The sequence below is a fragment of the Beta vulgaris genome, chromosome 6 (assembly GCF_026745355.1).
Source record: "Beta vulgaris subsp. vulgaris cultivar EL10 chromosome 6, EL10.2, whole genome shotgun sequence".
Lineage (NCBI taxonomy): Eukaryota > Viridiplantae > Streptophyta > Magnoliopsida > Caryophyllales > Amaranthaceae > Beta > Beta vulgaris.
The window spans coordinates 70,907,613-70,927,179 of record NC_079207.1 but is presented as its reverse complement, the minus strand read 5'-3'; the positions used below and the strand labels follow the sequence as shown (position 1 = coordinate 70,927,179).

Below are 19,567 nucleotides of genomic sequence, written 5' to 3'. Positions count from 1 at the left end.
TCAACAAGTCTTTATTAATGGTGGATAGTCTATCCCAGTAGGTATACAAAGTTTTTTCCATTTTCACTAGTGCATTATCCATCTCTCAGTCAAAAGTCTCTTTCTTTATTTTGTTCAACACGCCAAGTCATCAATCAATCACATCTACTATTAACGTACGTGTAGGAATCCTAGGGGTAAATCCAAATGTCTGAGAGAGGGAAAAACAATTAAAATTAAACCACCGACCATATCCTTTAATAAAAGAAAGAAAGAAAAGATCTTATTTTTAAAAGTTGTCCAATGACAGTTTTTTCTCCTGGACAGTGGAGTTTCTCGTTTTTAAGACTAATAACTGAAATCAATCAATCAATTAACAACATTTTACTCACTCTCTTCCAACTCTTTCTCTCAAAATCTCTCTTAAAAAACAAATAAATTTAATAAAATTCATATTCTTCATTTGTTTTTGTTGTTGGATCAACTTTTTTTTTTTTTTGTGAAGTTTTAATTTTTCAGGATGTTTGTAAAGAAGCTTGTGGAAAAGGCAACAAGGAAGGTTTGTATCACAATCAAATTTCCTTGCTTTTTATTATTTGATTTAATGATTGATTATTTACTTTGCATTATTTTTTTCTTATATCCAAGATTCAGTGGAAACTGTATTGTTTAGTTAACTTCCAATTTGTTTTTCTGTTTTGTGATTTACTGCCATTGATATGAAGTAATGTAGTAGATGTTTTATTCTTTGATTGTTTAATTGGTTGATTATTGTCAATTTGTTCAGTAAAATTGGCCTCAATACCACAAACTATAGCCGTGGTGCACCTAACACTCTCAAACTTTGATTAGTAGCCAGAACACCATATATTGATCTGGGTACAATGCGTGTCATAAATGATGCCGGATGTATGAATCTTCCAGGAACAGTTTTCAAATTTGTTCGGGAAGAAGAAGAGTTTTAGAGAGGAAAACTTGAGATTGGCTACTAGTCACCGTGAGAAAAGTTACCTCTCATGTTATTTATGACTATGTTACTCAGACACGGATACAGGTGTTCAAGTGTCCAACCCGGTTATTTTGTAGGAAAAAGTCAAGTTTTTAGTTTAAAATGAAGTATCCAAGTAAAGTGTTGTGTCAGACACAACACAACACGATACTTCGTTTTTGAGGTAAATGAAGGTGTTGGAGTAACACTGATTTATGACACGCATTCCCTGAGGCCCAGACGAGTAGTTTGTGGTATTCTGAATACTAGTCAAAGTTTGTAATGTTGAGTGCATCCGAGCTATAGTTTATGGTGTTGAGGTCGATTTTGTTCTTCTTTAATATTTTTTATAAAAGGTCGATTAGTTGATTAGTGTTTTTTTTTTAACATTTTCAGTCCTTTGTTTTGTTGTTTCATTAATTTTTGTGAGTAATGCTAGTTGCTACATGTATGATATTGAGATTGCGAAAAAATGCTTAATGCTGTATGTTGCTAACTGGTAAGTATGTTGATTTGATCATGATTAGGTAGTTGAGATATGCATCTCATTTTACATTGATTCTTTTTGGTAATAGGACCTCCTATTTCATTTTCATGTCAATCCGTTATTTGATTTTTAGTATCAATGAAATCTTTGCTATAAGAAGTAAGAAATCAGTTGAATCTGCAGCTACTATAAGTACTCGTAAAACAGTAAGGGTATTACTGTATTAGCAATTGCCTAGTGTGAGAGACTAATTAGGGTATGTTCGGTATCACTTTCGAGTTTCGAGTTTTTGGTTTTAAGATTTTAGAACTCATATGATTTAGGTTATAAATGAACTTAAAATTAGGGCCTATTCTCCCCAGCTTATTTTCAGTTCAATTCAATTCAGTTCAATTCAGTTCAGATCAACTCAGCTCTTGACAATACTTTAACTCTCACATATCACTATTAATTTCAGTTCAATTCAATTCAGTTCAATTCAATTCAGTTCAGTTCAGCTGTTTTATGCTGAAGAGAACAAGCCCTTAGTCATACTCATGTAATCATGTATTGCTTTAGTCGTTATAATTCTGTGAAAACCAACAACATAAAACTGCAAAGTAATTTATTCTTGTTTCTACATTTGTGTTTAAAGAAATGAAAGAAAACAAGATAACTAGTTGATAATGAACAAGTTCTTATGGTTGCTAATAACAGAAATGTGTGACAATAATGGAGGGTGCAGGCCTGCAGGGCAGTAGGGGGGAAGGTTTGAATTTTGGTATATGTACTAGTAGTATGTTCTAGCATTTCTCCTATAAGCATTGAGCAATTTTGGGTACTTTAAACTGACAGTTTTCGGATTCTGTTGTAGCCTGGGGAGAGCTCGGAAAGTTTGAAACCTGAAGATGTTGATCCTCGTCTAGCTTTTCATTATGGAGTACCATCTTCAGCTGCTATGTTAGCTTATGATCCAGTACAAAAAATTCTTGCAATTTCAACAAAGTTGGTTCCTTTTTGCTGCTTTACTTTCTTTACTAAATGCAAAGAGTGTATTGTAGTCTGTGTTTTTGTGTGAAACTTACTTGCACTACTAAATATAACTACAATCTGCTTGACATTCTTGAAGAAACTTTTTACTTGTGTTAAAAATACAACTTCTTAAGCCTAATTCACCATCAGTTTTTCACAAATTTGATTTTCTATGTAGAGATTACATCATATTATCATATTGACTTGTTCAAATCATGAAGGCTTGAAACTCCAAATGGGCTAAAATTTTGTTTCTTATCTGTAGAAATGGGCAGATCAAATTGCTTGGAAAAGATAACACCCAAGCCTTGTTGGAGTCCAATGATGTACAACCTAGCAAGTTTTTGCAGGTTTTTCCAACTCTGCATCCAAAACTTCTCACCCTTACTTGATGGTCATTTTGCACCGCTATAATACTTTATCAATGTAGTAGCTAATCCATGTTTAATTTCTTAACCTTGTAGTTCATTCAAAACCAGGGAATTCTTTTGAATGTTACATTGAAAGACCAAATTGAGGTAGCTAAAGTTCCATGCTTATATTCCTGCCTCTTGTTTCCTACATATCTTTGTACTTACATGTTTTTGTGTGGTTCGTGTGGCTTGTTTCATAACTAGGTTTGGGATGTAGATAAAAAGATTATGTCTCATGTACATGATGTCAATGAAGAGATCACATCTTTTTCTGTAGTGCAACAATGTTTCTTTATGTAAGTACCTCATTGTCTTTGTATGGATATTATATACATTCTCTTTGCACTTGATGTACCTAAAGCCTAATTGCTACTGTAAGACATCATTGGCTCAATAAATCAATTTGAATCGGCAGATATATAGGAGATCGTGCTGGTAATGTCACGGTGTGGAAGCTTGAAAAGGAATCGTGCCAGATAGAAAAAATGAGATATTGGATTCCCTTTTCAGCTTCACATGGTGAGCTTTACACTCTTTTAATTGCTGATCCTTGTTGTTTCGTTATACGCTCTATGATATTGACCTGTGGTTTACTGCTGAGGATCGAACTGAGAGTTTATGCAATGATCTACTTATAGGGTTTTTGAATCTGCAATGATCATGAATCCTTGATGACTGATTTACACTCAAGTCTTGTGCTCAATTGGGACTTGGGAGGGAGAATAAGTCACGGGTTCTTGTGTGGCCAAATCCTATCAACTATTTATTCTCTCAATCTGCACGTTTGTGTGTGCTTTGAGGGAGATTCATGCTGATTCTTACAGATAACTTGTTCTTTTCAGGGCATACTAATAGAGATCCAGTGGACCATTCTGTAATGTATGTATTACCTCAACCAACTGCACAAAGCAAGAGGTACCTTATCTGTGTTTCCATGACCAGAAACTGGTGAACTCATTCTGTGAACCTATTGTTGTTGAGATAATAGCATTATTTATTACACCCTTATTGCTTACATCTTTCTGTGTAACTGCAGAATTCTGATTATATTTGCTGATGGGTTAATCACGTTGTGGGCAATCCAAGAAAGCAAAGCTGTTTTCACAATTGGAGGTAGTGGAACAGCGACTCATCTGCAGGAAACTAAGACAGTAACAGCTGCATGCTGGGTGTGCCCCTTTGGAAGTAAAGTGGCTGTTGGGTATGACACTGGAGATATTTCAATCTATACGATCCTTTCTAATTCTGACATAGGAAGTGGTTCTCCAAGGGGTATAGACTCCTCCAATACCCAACATGTCCATACTTCTAAGATCAATCTAGTATATAGGTTGGAGAAAATTCCTATAGCATCATTGAAGTGGGTGTATTCAGATGGTAAAGCTAATCGGTTGTATGTTATTGGTGCCTTTGACGCCACATCCACTAACTTGGTTCAGGTATATGAATCAACATCCACCATATTTAACTAAATGTTTACAGGAGCTATTGTTTTGATGCTTTACATCTAATGATCTTGCTTCTAATCAAGTTAGTTGAATTCACAATCAAGTTCAGATTCTTTATTTTGGTAATCTGGCTTTTCTACTATGCTGGTTCCTACATAACTTGTTTTTATATGAGTATTGCTAAATGCTAAATTAGGTTAGCTCTCTCATAGAGGATGTATCAGGAAAATTTCTGTGTTCCTATATTATATGAAGTCTTGGAAAAAGTTAAGTGATCGTTTCATGTAGAGCTCAAAACTATTGTCGCAGGTGATCTTATTGAATGAAGACACTGAATCTCGGACAACCAAATTGGGGCTTCAATTGCCTGAACCAAGTCTTGATATTGAAATCATTTCTTGCTCCAATGAACAAAGCAAAAATAAGCAACAGTTTCTCCTTTTGTTGGGAAAATCTGGTCTCATATATGCCTATGATGATCATTCTATTGAGAAGTGTTTGTTGCAATCCCAATCAAAGTCTGCAGCATCACTACCAAGTGAATTGATAATAAAGCTTCCTAATTCTGCTTCAAGTACTACTACTGCTCAATTTATCACAAACCATACCAACAATATAGTTTCTGAGGATGAGGTAACAATACATCAATTCATTTCTTGTTTTGGCTCTATTATATTCACTGTTACATAAGGTAAGCATTATGCAGGACTACTTGTCAGTCGTGAAAAATATCCCATCCGTTCTTCCTTTTGAAGCAAAGCATGTCAATTTACCTCACTTTACTGGATTTGCAAAGATCAAGAAGTTGTATATTACAGGACATGGTGACGGAACAGTCAAATTTTGGGATGTCACGTGCCCCCTATTGATTCCGCTTCTATCACTTACGCAACAGGTCAATGTCTTTCTCAATGTTTTATGATATCCAGTGGATACAGTAGATGCGTTTTTTTTTTTATGTACAACATGGAAAAACTACTTTTGGGGAACAGCTTAATGTTTCTACAGGGCTGCCTGCAACACAGCATGAATGATAGGGATTAATGAACCTTGTGAGGTGCAGAATGCTGACACAAAACATACTTTGTAAAGACAATCATAACTTAACAGTCACGTGTAAAAAATGGGATTCCGAGATTTGCAATGTTTTTTATACATGATTGAAGCTATTATGAGTTATTTATATGATTTAAGAACTATTTCTGGCCACTGTCAACCTTCCATTGTATCCTGGCTTTATTGTCTCAGTGCCATTTGCAGAACGAGGATGATTTGTCTCCGAGTGGTATAGCAGTAACTGCAATTTATTACTGTTATTCATCGCGGGTTCTCTTCTCTGGAGACAAAAGTGGAATGGTAAGGCATGGTCTTCTCAGGGATGTTAATTTGTTATTGAACTTTGTGCTTTTTTTTTTTTATCTTACAGAACTTGTTTGCTACACAGGTCCGTATCTATCACTTTAAGCCTGAGCCCTTTTCCATAGAGAATGGATTTTTCTCTTTACCAGGTAAATTGCATCAGACACTAACTTTTGATGAAATGTGGTCATGGATTTTTTTCTAGCTTGCATTTGTTTTGGTCAAATATAAATCTGGACTAGCAGCATATCAAGTTAATATCCTATATATGGTGCAATTGATTAAGATTTTTAAACAGTATATGGTTTTTAATTACTTCAGGAAGTTCAAAAAAAGGAAACAATCATGTCATCCATAGTGTGAAGTTCATAAAAGTCAATGGACCTGTACTTTCTTTCGACATAAGTAGCTGCTCAAAATATCTTGCAGTGGGCTCTGAACAAGGACATGTAAGCTTTTCTTCCATTCCACTTCTATTTCCAGGACTTATACTTTTGGGTTGTACTCCAGCTTTCCTAAAGAAGCATCTCGTGTTGCTTGATATTTTTTTTTTGATCCATATGAGCCACGAAGGCGGTACAAAGTACAAAGAAGGGGAGGGGGGATTCGAACCTGTGACCTATCATTCACAACACCTCAATCTTAACCACTAGGCCAAGACATCCTTGGTTTGTTGCTTGAAAATATTGCATGTAGCTCTTTTTCCTTTTCAGCGGCAAGAGAAGATTCCCATGAAATAGAAATAAGAAGCACAGCAAGTTGTGAGAATTTAGTGTGATCTTTCTCTGGTTATGTAGATTCCATACAAAGGTTGTTTTCTCCTTGAGTCAATGGGTTCAGGTTTGTAGACTGATGATAATGATTGTGAGAAACGCCAACCTTGCATTGCAGTGTGAATATGTTGCCTCTAGACTAAGGCTTGAATCTTAAGAGAATAAAGAAAGAGCATATACTGTTTGAGCAGCTACCCATGTTCTTGTTCAGAAATATTGATTTGCCTTAGTCTAGGTCCAGACTCAAGGGGAAGGTACCTATACCTTGTTGCTTGCCAATGAGTAAGAAAAGTATCACCGTCAACTACGGATTACGTTGCTGGCTTGCTGCCCTATATTACTCGGATTCGAGTACATTTGTCAGGCATATTATGTGTCCAAGTACACGACTCAGATATATATGAAAATTTTCCATCATTTTAGCCCAAAAAGAAGTGTCAAAAGTTAAAATACCCATGTCAGAAGGTGAGGATTCAACACAGGTACTTGAGGAGGTGTAATGAAGAATTCAAGTAACATAGTTGCTGGCGAAGGTCTAGTACTATACAGTTTTACTGCTAAAATTGGTTGAGAACAGTAAAGAGGTGATTCTCAAAGGAAGTGATATATAATTGGAAGCCACATTCGTATCTTTAGAAAATTTTCATATGACTTCCTCTGCATCATCTTTGTTGTCTCTTGTCATTTGTGGTCATTTCATTCGTTAAAGTGACTGATCCAGTTAGTAAAGAACATTATTGGGATTTATGTATGATAGTAATTTGTTCACAGAAAATAATAGAACTATGTGTAAGAAATCAAAATGGTAGATTATGATATTATCCGCTTTAAAATGAGACTATAATGAATGTGGCCTATTAATTTGGCACAAATGAAGTGGACACTGATAAATTTCATAGAGCTGATAATGTGCGTGGGCACCCAATAAGGAGGAGGAGAGTTCGGACCACATATAATCCTAAAGGAGGTTCTATACTAAAATCAATTGGCAATAGTAGGAGTAACTCTTTAGCTTACAATGTGATACTTTCTCTCCTCTTTCCCCAATGTGGGACAGCTCAAATGTGCACACAACAAACATGGGGTTCAATAGATACTATCATTTCTTCAAGTGACCCTCATTTCAAGATGAGTTTATTTCCAATAACAAAAGTTAACGGCATCATTTTTTAGTTGCAGTGTCATGGTTGCTTTACTCCAAATGCATTTTGTTCTTCATGAGAAACCTTTTGAGCGAGAACAGTGTCTTCATGAGAAAGAGCTTTCTTTAAAAGAAGAAAAAACACCAAAGACTTGTTATTACATTATTTTCTTGAGCCAGAAAAGAAAAGCCACAACCAATGGAAATAATTGGCAACTCTAACAAGTTTGAATTATACTCTTTCCAGATTTCAGTCATTGACAAAGAGGGTTCCTCCATCTTGTATCAGAAACAAATTGGAACCGAGTTGTCTGCAGATGTTATATCTCTGAAGTTTGAAACATCAAATATTCATGGTTTTGAAAAGAATATACTGGTAATAGCAACAAGGGATTCATCTGTATTGGCACTTGATGCTGATTCTGGAAATACACTTAGCAGTAGCACAGTGCACCCTAAGAAACCATCCAGAGCTCTGTATATGCAGACTTTAGGTAACCTAGATCTCTTCTCTGGAGTACCTGTTGTGACTTTTAGTCAATTGTATTCGACTAATTATTTCAGAACTTTAATTTCTTTGAGTTAGTCTGGATTTTTAAGTGGGACTACCAACCTTTTGTAACATGGAAACTAAATGGTCTAAAAAGAATCTGATTCTACAGAAGCAAGCAGAGGATCTTCTACAGAAGAACCAGCACAAAAGCAGCAATTATTGCTTTGTTCCGAGAAAGCTGTATATATCTATTCGCTACCACATATAGCGCAGGGGGTTAAGAAGGTTTGCTACAAACTGAAGTTTAATTCATCTTCCTGTTGTTGGGCATCTATGATGTGCAATACTTCTGGCACAGGGCTCGTACTTGTCTTTTCATGTGGAATAGTTGAAATAAGGTTTGTAAAATCTTCACTTATGTATTATAAATATATCAATGTTATTACCCATTCAAACACATAATATTGCTGTTTGATATGTTAAAATATGATAAGAGGATTTAAATATAGTTTAAGTAGTATGTGTTTTTAAGGTTTGCCTTGATTAAGAACCCGAAATTGAGCTCATTCTGAGTAGCTTTTGTCTCAAATTTTTGACAATGTTAATCGTACAACCTTTTGAGTTTTACATGAGTGTCCATGCTGATGCAACAAAGAAAAATAACCACTGATCAAGCTCTATAATCTTGTAGAGGTATAATGTCAATATATCTGGTAAAGGGAGATTATCTGTTTAATCATCCTACATTTATACCGAAGGATATGTTCAACTTAAGAGAACTCATTTAATATGTGAAGCAGTTATAGTTATTGTCATTGAAGTCTTGTCAATGAAATTGTAGATCCCTTCCAGAATTATCTCTTGTGAAAAAAACTACACTAAGAAGTTTCACATGCTCGCCCTTGAAGCCAAACGCATTACCGGACTATTTCATATGCTCTTCTGTTGATGGAGAAGTTATAATGGTAATATGGTACAATGCTTCATAATATCTACTTTCCTGTATTTCTCGAGTGATGTTTACACAAGCTGTTTGGGTTTTGTAACTGATCCAGATGCAGAGTGATAAAGAAGTGGCAGTGGCTTCGATGCTGCTTTCAAATGGAAAGTATAGGTGAGCATATGCTTATCCAAATTGTTTCTCCTGACTAATGCAACATGACTTATGTTACTAGTTCTTTCAAACAGAATGCACATATACTTTTTCTTTGATTTCAAATTGATAGAGTATTAAACTATTCCTGGGACTCCAACCATCAGCTTAAGCTTTTGGTTGAGTTGGTCCTTTGACATGGTATCGGAGCCAGCGTGACATAAAGGTCATGGGTTCAAGTCTCATCCACCCCCTCCTTACTTCAAGCCCAATGGGCTCTCGCGTGAGGGAGCGTGATAGAGTATTAAACTATTCTTGGGACTCCAACCATCAGCTTAAGCTTTTGGTTGAGTTGGTCCTTTGACACAAATTAACTATATACTGTATTTTATATTGACATGTTCCTTTGGTTATACTAGACACTTGGATTCCCTTTCTCGAGTATATGATAAAAATCTTTCGACTTCAGAGGATGGAGCAACTTCTCCTTCAGTCCATAAAGAAAAGAAAAAGGTAGTAACATCTGAGGGTATATTGTCTCCATTTCCAGTAAAGTACTTTTGACTGAATATCTTTGTTTTGTTATCTATTAATAGGGAGTGTTTGGCACTCTATTCAAAGATGTAACTGGTAGCAAAACAAACCACGGAGCTGATGCTGAAGCCACAGACGGGAAAGTGATTTTTGAAGAACTCTCAAAGAACTTTGCAGTTTCCAATTTTCCTACTCAAGCGGAAGGTTCAGCTAATGTTGCATTGGAAAATGAAAATGTTGACTTGGATATTGGTAAGCCATGCTACTCTTGATATGTTTGTCTTTTTGGATCAGATGTTAGAATTTTTCCATGTCAAGCCTTTTTGGATCAGATGTTAGAATTCATGATATCAATGCCAATGATCAAAGATTGCATCGAAGTTTGTGAATTAGTTTAGCTTCAATTAAAAAAGCGTGGAGGAAGTATATCTTTAGACAGATAAGTCAATTTAGTGCGTGATGCCTTGTTTATCTTTGTACCTTTCTGCAGATGACATTGATCTTGATGATCAGGACGAAAAACCAAAAGGGAACAATGTGATGGCATTGCTAAATAAGCAGAAGTTTGCAAGCAAGTTTCAGTCATTTAAAGGTCAGCACTTTGATCTTTTAACGCTAAATGTGAAGATTTAGATTAGGGAAATATAAAGTTCTCTAGTTCAATATGCTGATAGCACAAAAGTGATTCCATAATTCTTAGGGAAGCAGTAGAAAGGTCTTTGACAGACTAATCAGCATGTATTGATCTAATCACTCGGCTGCTATTCTGCAATATGTCAAGTGTAATACTAAGATGTAATGGCTCATTTCCACCTATATCCTCATGGATCGAGGTTTCAGATTCTATTCCATGATGTTTGTTGTGATATGTATTTGTGCCTCACAACTTGCACCTATTTCATGAATTATGATGAAGGTGGTAGTATACTGCATATGCGTTATGTTAATTATGTAACTGATGAATATTCTGCCCACCTGATCAAAAACTATCATCTCCAGGAAAACTGAAGCAAATGACAGTCAAGAACGAGAAACCTTCACCCCATGAAGAGTCACAAGCTGAGAAGACTGAGACAGTTGATCAAATTAAGATGAAATATGGATTTTCATCCTCGAATCCTACTAGTGTAAGAGTTCAACCTCCTCGTTCTCTTTTAACTACAACGCTAGGCATAAAATTCATTAAGTGCTAACTAGAAAACGTATCAACTTTTTTTTGAGATGAATGAAGTCATCATGGGTAAAGCTCTTTTTTATTAAATCAATCAAAGTTGGCTACTGTTGATAGCATTTGCGTATTTAGATGATTGAATATCGAACACTTCTCTGTAAGGGGAAAATTTCTATCCACTAAATATGAGGTAGAAACAGCCTAAATTGTGAATGCCTACTATTTGTTTCATCTGTATGTAGTCTTGCAGCATCTTTTCTGGTGATATTGAAAATTGTTTGCTACATATACTAAACGTAATTTAATTCTAATTACAGGAATCAAGTGTTGCCAAAATGACAGAAAATAAGCTCAAGCTTACTGAGAATGTGAATAGACTGCAGGTAAAAACTGCTATGTGCATTAAAATGTCATCATATTGTCCTCGAACTAAAGCAATATCTAGTTGTTTCTCAGTATCCCTTCAACTATATTTTGCAAAACTAAGTGGAAAATTTTACTCAACTATATTCTGGTTACACGAGTCTGAGGGGGATACTTTTGTAACTTGAGTTTCGTTTATTGTGCACCATGCATCCCGCGATATCTTAACCAGAGTTTTTTTTTTTTCAAATTGGATGAAGAAGATACATATGGGAAAGCATAATTCATGAGGTGCTTATTATCCGTTTTCTGGAAACAATGTCATGAAGTTTTTAAGGTTTCAACAATTTTATTGTTGTACTATTCTACTATTATTATAACAAATTTAACCTGTATAACACAGTTACACAGACACAAGTCTAGTCAACAGGAAAACCCCAACAGAATAATCATAAACTGGTTATAATCTGCCATACATTACACTGTTTTATTCGAATCAAGGCACTTAATCTCACATTATCATATGCATGAGAAATAAATCGCAATGTTTCAAAGCAACCTCATAACATAAGCTCGTAGAAGCGATATAGCTAAATGCAAGCTTGCTGTGTTTGAAATCTTGGTTATCATTTGCAGCCACAGCCTGAGTTCATATACAGTATATACTTATGTAAACAAGAAAAGAAAGGAGGATGATTTTTTTACTTAGACGACTGTGAGCTATGATATTATGGTTGTGAAACTGTTTCTGTACTTAAATTTTGATTTATCCAGGGAATTAGCTTGAAAACCACAGAAATGCAAGATAATGCTCAGACATTTTCATCCATGGCAAAAGAGACGCTGCGCGTAGCTGAACAGAAAAACAGTCCTAGTAAAACATGATACTTCCTGGGATTCAAAGACTTGCTTCCTCTATCTATTTTCCTTGCAGTCTTTTGATGTCACATACTAATTCTTTTATGGAGTGTTTTTATCCCCACAGACCAAATTGGACAGTTTTTTTTCTCTTACTTTGTGATTAGTTGTGGAGTATCTTGTAAATATCATACAGAATGTAAATTTAGTAAATATTCAAAGTAAAATGAGACGAAAAGTTTGATCAGTTGGATGCCTCAGCTGCATACATCACTACACTTCCACTTGACACCTATCGTAATGATAAAGGGCTAGTTTCGCCGTGACCTTTGCAGTCAAACACAACTGTGTTGTGTCCTTTTGACATCCGGTAATGGTAGATGAATGCTCGGCATTGGATATGCAAAGATGGGAACGTCACTCATATCCAGTAAATTGGAGCACTGTTTTAGTTATGGACTAATCACTATATTGTGAGAAAGCGGTTTTATATATCGGTCTACAACCATTGTTTGTGCACTTTTACTTGCGCAATTTGAGTTATAACTTTATCTCAATCGCTTTAGTAAAAGTTATGAAAATTTGTATTTTAATAATATACATTGAGATGAATCTAATAATGAGTATACACGTCGTTAATAAAGGTTCTTAAACTTTGACTTCAAAAGAGGAGAAAATAAAGGAGATGGAGTAGTCCTTGGTAATAATGTTTTTTTTTTTTTGGCAGCAAGATCAAGCAACAAATTATACAATACTACTGTTCCTAGCTTGGGTAGCTAATACATGACTTTCTCCTACTAAACCTCTATCTACTTTGATAATTATACAGGACCTAAACTTCTTACATATTTCCACAATATCATGACATATACTAACTAGTTGAAACGGGACAATATTCCTAACCAAGGCTTGTACTAGCGCCAGAGAATCGGTGAGAACTTTTAATTTATGTGCTCCAGTCTTCGAGTTTGCGCCTCCTGAATGCCTCTTAGCACTGCTAGACCCTCACATTGCAACATTGAGTTTGCTTTGACTCTATCATTTCCTTTGAAGATCACTTCTTGACCCCTCCTTGCCATCCAACCTATACCTGCTGATGGACATTCTTTCCTTACATCTTTCTTCCACGCGCCATCCACTGTGATTGTACAAGCTTCTTCATTAAATACCCCCATGCTAAATTTGATCTCTTCTCTAGTTCCCCCTAGGATAAGTCTAGGGTTTGAAGTATTCCTCTCTTTCCCCACCTCCAAGCGTCTCAATTCCATTTTCATTAAATCTTCCACCCGCCGCATAATCTCAATGGGGTGCGGGTTATAGGCTCTAAAAACAACCTAGTTACGATGTAACCATATTTCCCAGAGAATAGCACAAAATCCTATACATCGCTTACTCATTATTCCATCCTCTTACCATAACTCATTAAAAAAGTTTGTAATCCATTTATCCAAAGGGATATACGCAACACTTTGAACTTGGATGCCCAACCATGAGCCCAACCAAACTCTAGCAATCAGGTGGCAATCCCTAAACAAGTGTTCCTCACATTATTCCATCATGTTCTGACATAAGCAACACCTATTACCCATAACAATTCCTTTTTTCTCTAAGTTTGAGCCTAAAGCCAACGCTTTATGAAAAGTTCTCCATATAAAGAACTTTTGGTCTCACCGGCATGGCCCATATTTTTCTCCAAATTTTCTTTTCACTGGATGATCTTCTATTTTTCCTGCATTATTCTCCATCAGCATTGCATATATCTCTTTAGTGCTAGCTTGACTTGTGTCGTTCCTGCTCCAAACAATATCGTCTTCCACACCTTGGCATTGAGGGATATAAGTGCCTAAGATTCTATTCGTTGACGGCATTTTGAAGATTTTCCAAATAAGGGATCTATTCCAAACTTTCGGATCCCCTAGCATCAAGTCCTTTACTTTCTCCAACCTCATAGAGTTAATAGAGACATTATCCCTCAGTTCTAACTTCACTCTTCTGGTCCAGTTATCCTCCATAATTATTGTTTTACAACCGTTCCCAATAACCTTACTAAAACCTTGCCTACACCGGAAAATTGCATAGCACAACCCTTTGAAACCCCAAGTAGCTCCTCTTATCTTTCTGTTCTGGAAACCCAGCTCTATTGGTGTTCCTTTGTATTTCGAACTCATAACTTTTGAAAGCAGCAAGTCTATTTTTTTATGTATGCGAACAACTTGCTTTGCTAATAGCTCTATATTGAAGGTCCGTACATTTCTTATGCCTAGTCCACCCATCCCTTTAGGTAATTCAATGATTTCCCTCCTTCTCCAAAAAAAAAAAAGGGATGTTTATCTTTATTACTTCTCCAAAGGAATCTAGCAAATATCCTATTTATATTGTCCGCAATTTTTTTTGGGATTAAGAGAATAGACAAGATATGCTAACAAAGTGACACTAAAATTGCATTTATAAGTAAAATTTTACCTGCATGAGATAGTGTTAAGTTCTGCCATTCCCCTATTTTCTTTTCAATTTTTTCTACTATTGGTTGAAATTTATTTGAACTCCTCCCATTAATTTCCACATCAACACCCAAATATTTACCAAAATCTTCTGCAGAAAGGGTTCCCAATATGTTCTTTAAAAATCTCTTGAACTTTTGGGGGGTATTCGGACTAAACATAACAAAAGACTTTGCAAAATTAATCACCTCACCTGAATACTTATTGGGCCTATTTATATTGTCCGCAATTTTTTTTGGGATTAAGAGAATAGACAAGATATGCTAACAAAGTGACACTAAAATTGCATTTATAAGTAAAATTTTACCTGCATGAGATAGTGTTAAGTTCTGCCATTCCCCTATTTTCTTTTCAATTTTTTCTACTATTGGTTGAAATTTATTTGAACTCCTCCCATTAATTTCCACATCAACACCCAAATATTTACCAAAATCTTCTGCAGAAAGGGTTCCCAATATGTTCTTTAAAAATCTCTTGAACTTTTGGGGGGTATTCGGACTAAACATAACAAAAGACTTTGCAAAATTAATCACCTCACCTGAATACTTATTGAACCTTTGGATCAAGTCTTTGACAGTCTCACACGATTGAGGGTTAGCTTTAAAGAAAAGCAGGGAATCATCAGCAAAGGATAATGGGAAATGGATGGGCTCCTCCTCGAAAACTGCAGGCCATTTAATCTACCACTTTTTTCGGCTTTAGAGATTATCCTAGAGAAAGCTTCCATCACCAGGATGAAAAGATATGGCGACAGAGGATCTCCTCGCTTGATTCCACAAGAAGGTTTAAACACTTTCGTGGCTTCTCCATTAATAAGTATGGAGTAGGAGACAGTTGAGACACATTGCATAATTAATCCAATGCCTACATTTTGCCTTGAAATTCATATTATCCAGCAATCATCCTAGGAAATACTAGTTGACCTTATCATATGCTTTATACATTTTAATTTTGAAATCCGCCAATTAAGTATTCGCCTCTCCGTCTTCTCTTCTTAATCATGTTAACCAGTTCATGAGCAATTAGACAATTGTCTGAGAGCAGCCTTCCAGAGATGAAAGCATTTTAAAACGGTGATACCAACTGTTGTATGATTGGCTTCAATCTGTTAACCAAGACCTTTGATATCACCTTGTAAATTACATTGCACAAACTTATGGGCATGAAGTGACTAGGTTCCTCCAGTATATATATCCACCTTTGGGATCAGGCAAATAAGAGTGGAATTCCATTCGAAGGAATCCATGGTCAAAGAAGTGCTTCACTACTGCTAAAATGTCAGGATATATTATATCCTAATACTTTTAAAAGAACTAAGCATGGATACCATCAAGCCCTGGTGCCTTTAGGGCCCCCTTATTAATAATTCGATCCAGCACTTGAATCATACCTAAAAAAATGCCAACTTAAATTTGATACAGTGCCTGAAATGACCTGAATTGACCAATCCGATCCAAATCAAACGTACCCACTTGACTCGACCTGAAATAAACTGGCCTAAATCAACCTAAACTATGGTGTCAACTATGATTTCTCATTATAAAGTGAACCAATTTCCCATGTATGTATGTGTGTGTGTGTGTGTGTGTGTGTGTGTGTGTGTGTGTGTGTGTGTGTGTGTGTGTGTGTGTGTGTTGATTTCTCATTATAAAGTGAACCAATTTCCCATGTATGTATGTGTGTGTGTGTGTGCGTGTGCGTGTGCGCGTGCGCGCGCGTGTGTGTGTGCGTGTGTGTGTGTGTGCGTGTGTGTGTGTGTGTGTATGTGTCTGTGCGCGCGCGTGCGTGCATGCATGTACACAAATATTAACTTGAATTAAAACAAACCCGAACTAAATTTGCCTGAAATCGACCCAAATCTGATCCAATTGCATAGACCCCAAACAAACTCGACACAATATCTGACCCGATTTGACCCCGAACCCAACCCAGAATAAGAATTGACCTGATACCCAACCCGAACAATGTGTTTTCCGCCTATAATATTAACCCAAGCATGGAAGGAACCGTCTGCATCTATAACTTAAAACTTGACATAATTATCAACTACTGTCATAAGTGCTAATATTTGACTTAAATATATACATACAAAGCTTGCGCTTAGAGCCGGCGTGACAATATATCAGATTTGGGTCGGATCCTAGTGGATTGAGACGCGGATCCGAATTTAACCTGAATTCGCTAGTTACAAAAAAGTTAGATACAGGCTCATTGGATCCTCCGTGGATTTGCAAATCTATGTTCATAATTTGTATACATATAAGTTATCATTTTTACTTAAATAAACAAAATAAAACACAAAAATTTATTATTGTGATAAGAATTATTGATCCCTTAGTTCATTTTATATTTTACAACACAAGAACATTTCTGAGACTATTTTAATTATTATAAAAATATATCATCAATTTACTATATTTATGTTGATATATTTCATGAAATAGAAAACGAATCCACAGGCAGGATCTGAATCTCAAAAATAAAACCCTGGTCCAGCCTATACCATATCCTAAATATGTATCTATTCTAGATTTATTGGATCCAAAATTCCAAAGATCTAAATCTTATAAATTAAAATAAATCTGGATTCACGAATATGAAATGAGTTTAAAATCAATATTCATCCCTAATTATATTTGGACATCATAATTTTCTACTAAAATACTCAAACCGTACCATCCCCTAACCATATAAAGTCATATTCTCTATTCTTCCTATGTGAGACTTCTACATATAACTATTTCCAAAATACCATACTGAAACACTTATTCCAACTGCCTTAACTTAAAAAAGCAAGTTGATTTTTATATGATCGATATAATCAATTTGGACTGACAATAAATTATTATTAACCCGATCTACTCAACAACCAAGACTTATTATACTCCAAAAGGATTTTATTTTATGGCTTAGAAGCCCGATACAAGCATCGAACCTTACATATTACCATACATTATGACTTATGATGTACGTACTACATGGTAGCACTACATATTACATAGCCCGATCACATGATTTCAAGCTTTCTTAAACATAATCTCAAAAGGACGGTAACTATCATCAACAAGACTCAAAACACGAACACCAAGACGACGATCATAAACAGGAGCAAGATCCCCACAAACAACATTCTTTAGAGGTGAATTCTTACTACTATTAGTAGGACAATATCTTAATCTATAACCATAAGCTTTATTCTTCACCATCTTAAACAAACTACCTTGCTTATCATCACCACCACCGCGAGTTAAACCACCATGATGAAAACTCCCTAGTTGGGCGCCTATGTTGTTGGGGCCATCAACTGACACCATCTCCCACGTCGTCGTTGGCTGATCACAGAAGCGTGGTGCATGCGGCGGGCGAATGTTGAAGTCGATGCTAAAGTCAGTTGCGAGAGTAATATTTTGTCCTTCTTCTAAGTCAGAAGGTGTGAATGTTACAGGAAGGCCTAAGTTTGAGCCACAACGATCATCTTGAGATTGAACTACTGAATAGTAAGGACATCGGGTGTGGTGATCTTGTATTGCAGCAATGTTTAAGCCGCCACCAGCTCCCCAAGACACTGGCAGGACGTAGTAAGAGCCACTCGAACTGAGAGGGTTTCCGTCGGTGTCTAAAAGGGACTCGGCGGCGGAGGTGATTGAAGGAGAGAGAAGAAGAGAGAGGAGGAAGAAGGAGAAGATGAAGTGAAGGTGAGACATTTTTGGTAAGTAGGTTTTGGTTGTTGTTGTTGGATGCATGGGTGCACTAGTTTTTCACTCTTTATATAGATGGAAAAGGAAGGTGACAATTATTGAGAACTTGCTAGGGTTTAATTCTAAAGGATAAAATTGCCCATGTCTTTTTAATTATTTTGAGACATAATGGCCCATACATTCATATACGATATCTATTAATCATATAGAGTGTCCCGTAATAAATGTTGTCAGTCAAGTTCATATTTGTAAAAACTGTTTTTTTTTTTTAAATGGAAGGATTACGGACATGTTTTTTGACATAAAAACAGTTGAACTGAATTGAAGTGAATTGAACTGAACTGAATTGAATTGAATTGAACTGAACTAAACTGAATTGAATTGAAATGAACTAAAATGAATAGTGATATGTGAGAGTAAAAGTATTGTCTAGAGCTGAACTGAACTGAATTGAAAATAAGTTGGGGAGAACAGGCCCTAATTTTAGTGTAGTGATGTAAACGAAATTTAATCTCAAATCTTATTATTATTCCCTTAAGACTTTACCAACTTAATTGGATGAGAAACTATTTTTTATTGTTAATGTGGGCATTTTAGGCTATGTTTAGTTCATCTGAAATTTTCTGATTTGAACTTATCTGATTTGATCTAAACTTATTTTTTCTGATCTGATTTGATCTGATCTGAACTGATCTGATCTGATTTGATTTGATTACAAGATCTTATCTTTTAGATTTTTCTCAATATATATGAAAAAATATAGTCATGTGGGGTCTTGTTTGATTCGTCTCAATGAGTGCTTTATTAATATTCAATTATTATAATTTTTACTAATATGTAATGAAAGATATTTAATAGTAATAATGATTTTTAAATATAAGCATGATCTGAACTGATCTAAACTTATTTTTTCTGATCTGATCTGATTTGTTTAGATCTGAAATAAGCAAAAATAAGGTGAACTAAACATAGCCTTAATATTTGGATTACCATCTTTAAAATAAGGAAAATTTGTCATAAATAACCTTATATAAGCAACTTTTTTCAGAAACAACCTTTTAATATTTTTTTTTGTCAAAGAGAAACCTTAAACCTAAAAAAACTTTGTCAAAAAAACCTTATGACATTATATCGGCATTGACTAAATTTTTCGACATTGACTTAGTTAATGATCCGGAAAATTTGCAATAAGCAACCTTTTTCCATTGTCTTTTGTGTTAGATGCAACATTTTATAAATTTGTTTTTAAATTAGAAC

General features: G+C 35.5%; 1 protein-coding gene across 4 annotated transcripts; it reads left to right on the top strand.

Moving 5' to 3' along the window:
• The first annotated feature begins 272 nt into the window (after positions 1-272).
• LOC104897939 (hypothetical protein) lies at positions 273-12,358 on the top strand. 4 transcript variants are annotated; one of them, XM_057395518.1, is made up of 24 exons: positions 273-538; positions 2,308-2,438; positions 2,731-2,815; positions 2,930-2,983; positions 3,083-3,174; positions 3,294-3,397; positions 3,721-3,793; positions 3,915-4,317; positions 4,636-4,959; positions 5,033-5,221; positions 5,575-5,682; positions 5,771-5,834; positions 6,007-6,134; positions 7,847-8,093; positions 8,262-8,490; positions 8,934-9,057; positions 9,148-9,206; positions 9,605-9,698; positions 9,782-9,971; positions 10,210-10,311; positions 10,719-10,846; positions 11,208-11,273; positions 12,028-12,143; positions 12,184-12,358. In XM_057395518.1, exons 1-23 carry the CDS (start codon positions 500-502, stop codon positions 12,136-12,138), a joined length of 3,144 nt encoding a protein of 1,047 aa, XP_057251501.1. In that variant the 5' UTR covers positions 273-499; the 3' UTR covers positions 12,139-12,143; positions 12,184-12,358. The 4 variants fall into 4 exon arrangements, with proteins under 4 accessions (XP_057251501.1, XP_010683214.1, XP_010683216.1 ...); XM_010684912.4 differs by having other exon boundaries at positions 12,028-12,358; XM_010684914.4 differs by having other exon boundaries at positions 274-538; positions 5,587-5,682; positions 12,028-12,358.
• The last annotated feature ends 7,209 nt before the right edge of the window (positions 12,359-19,567 follow it).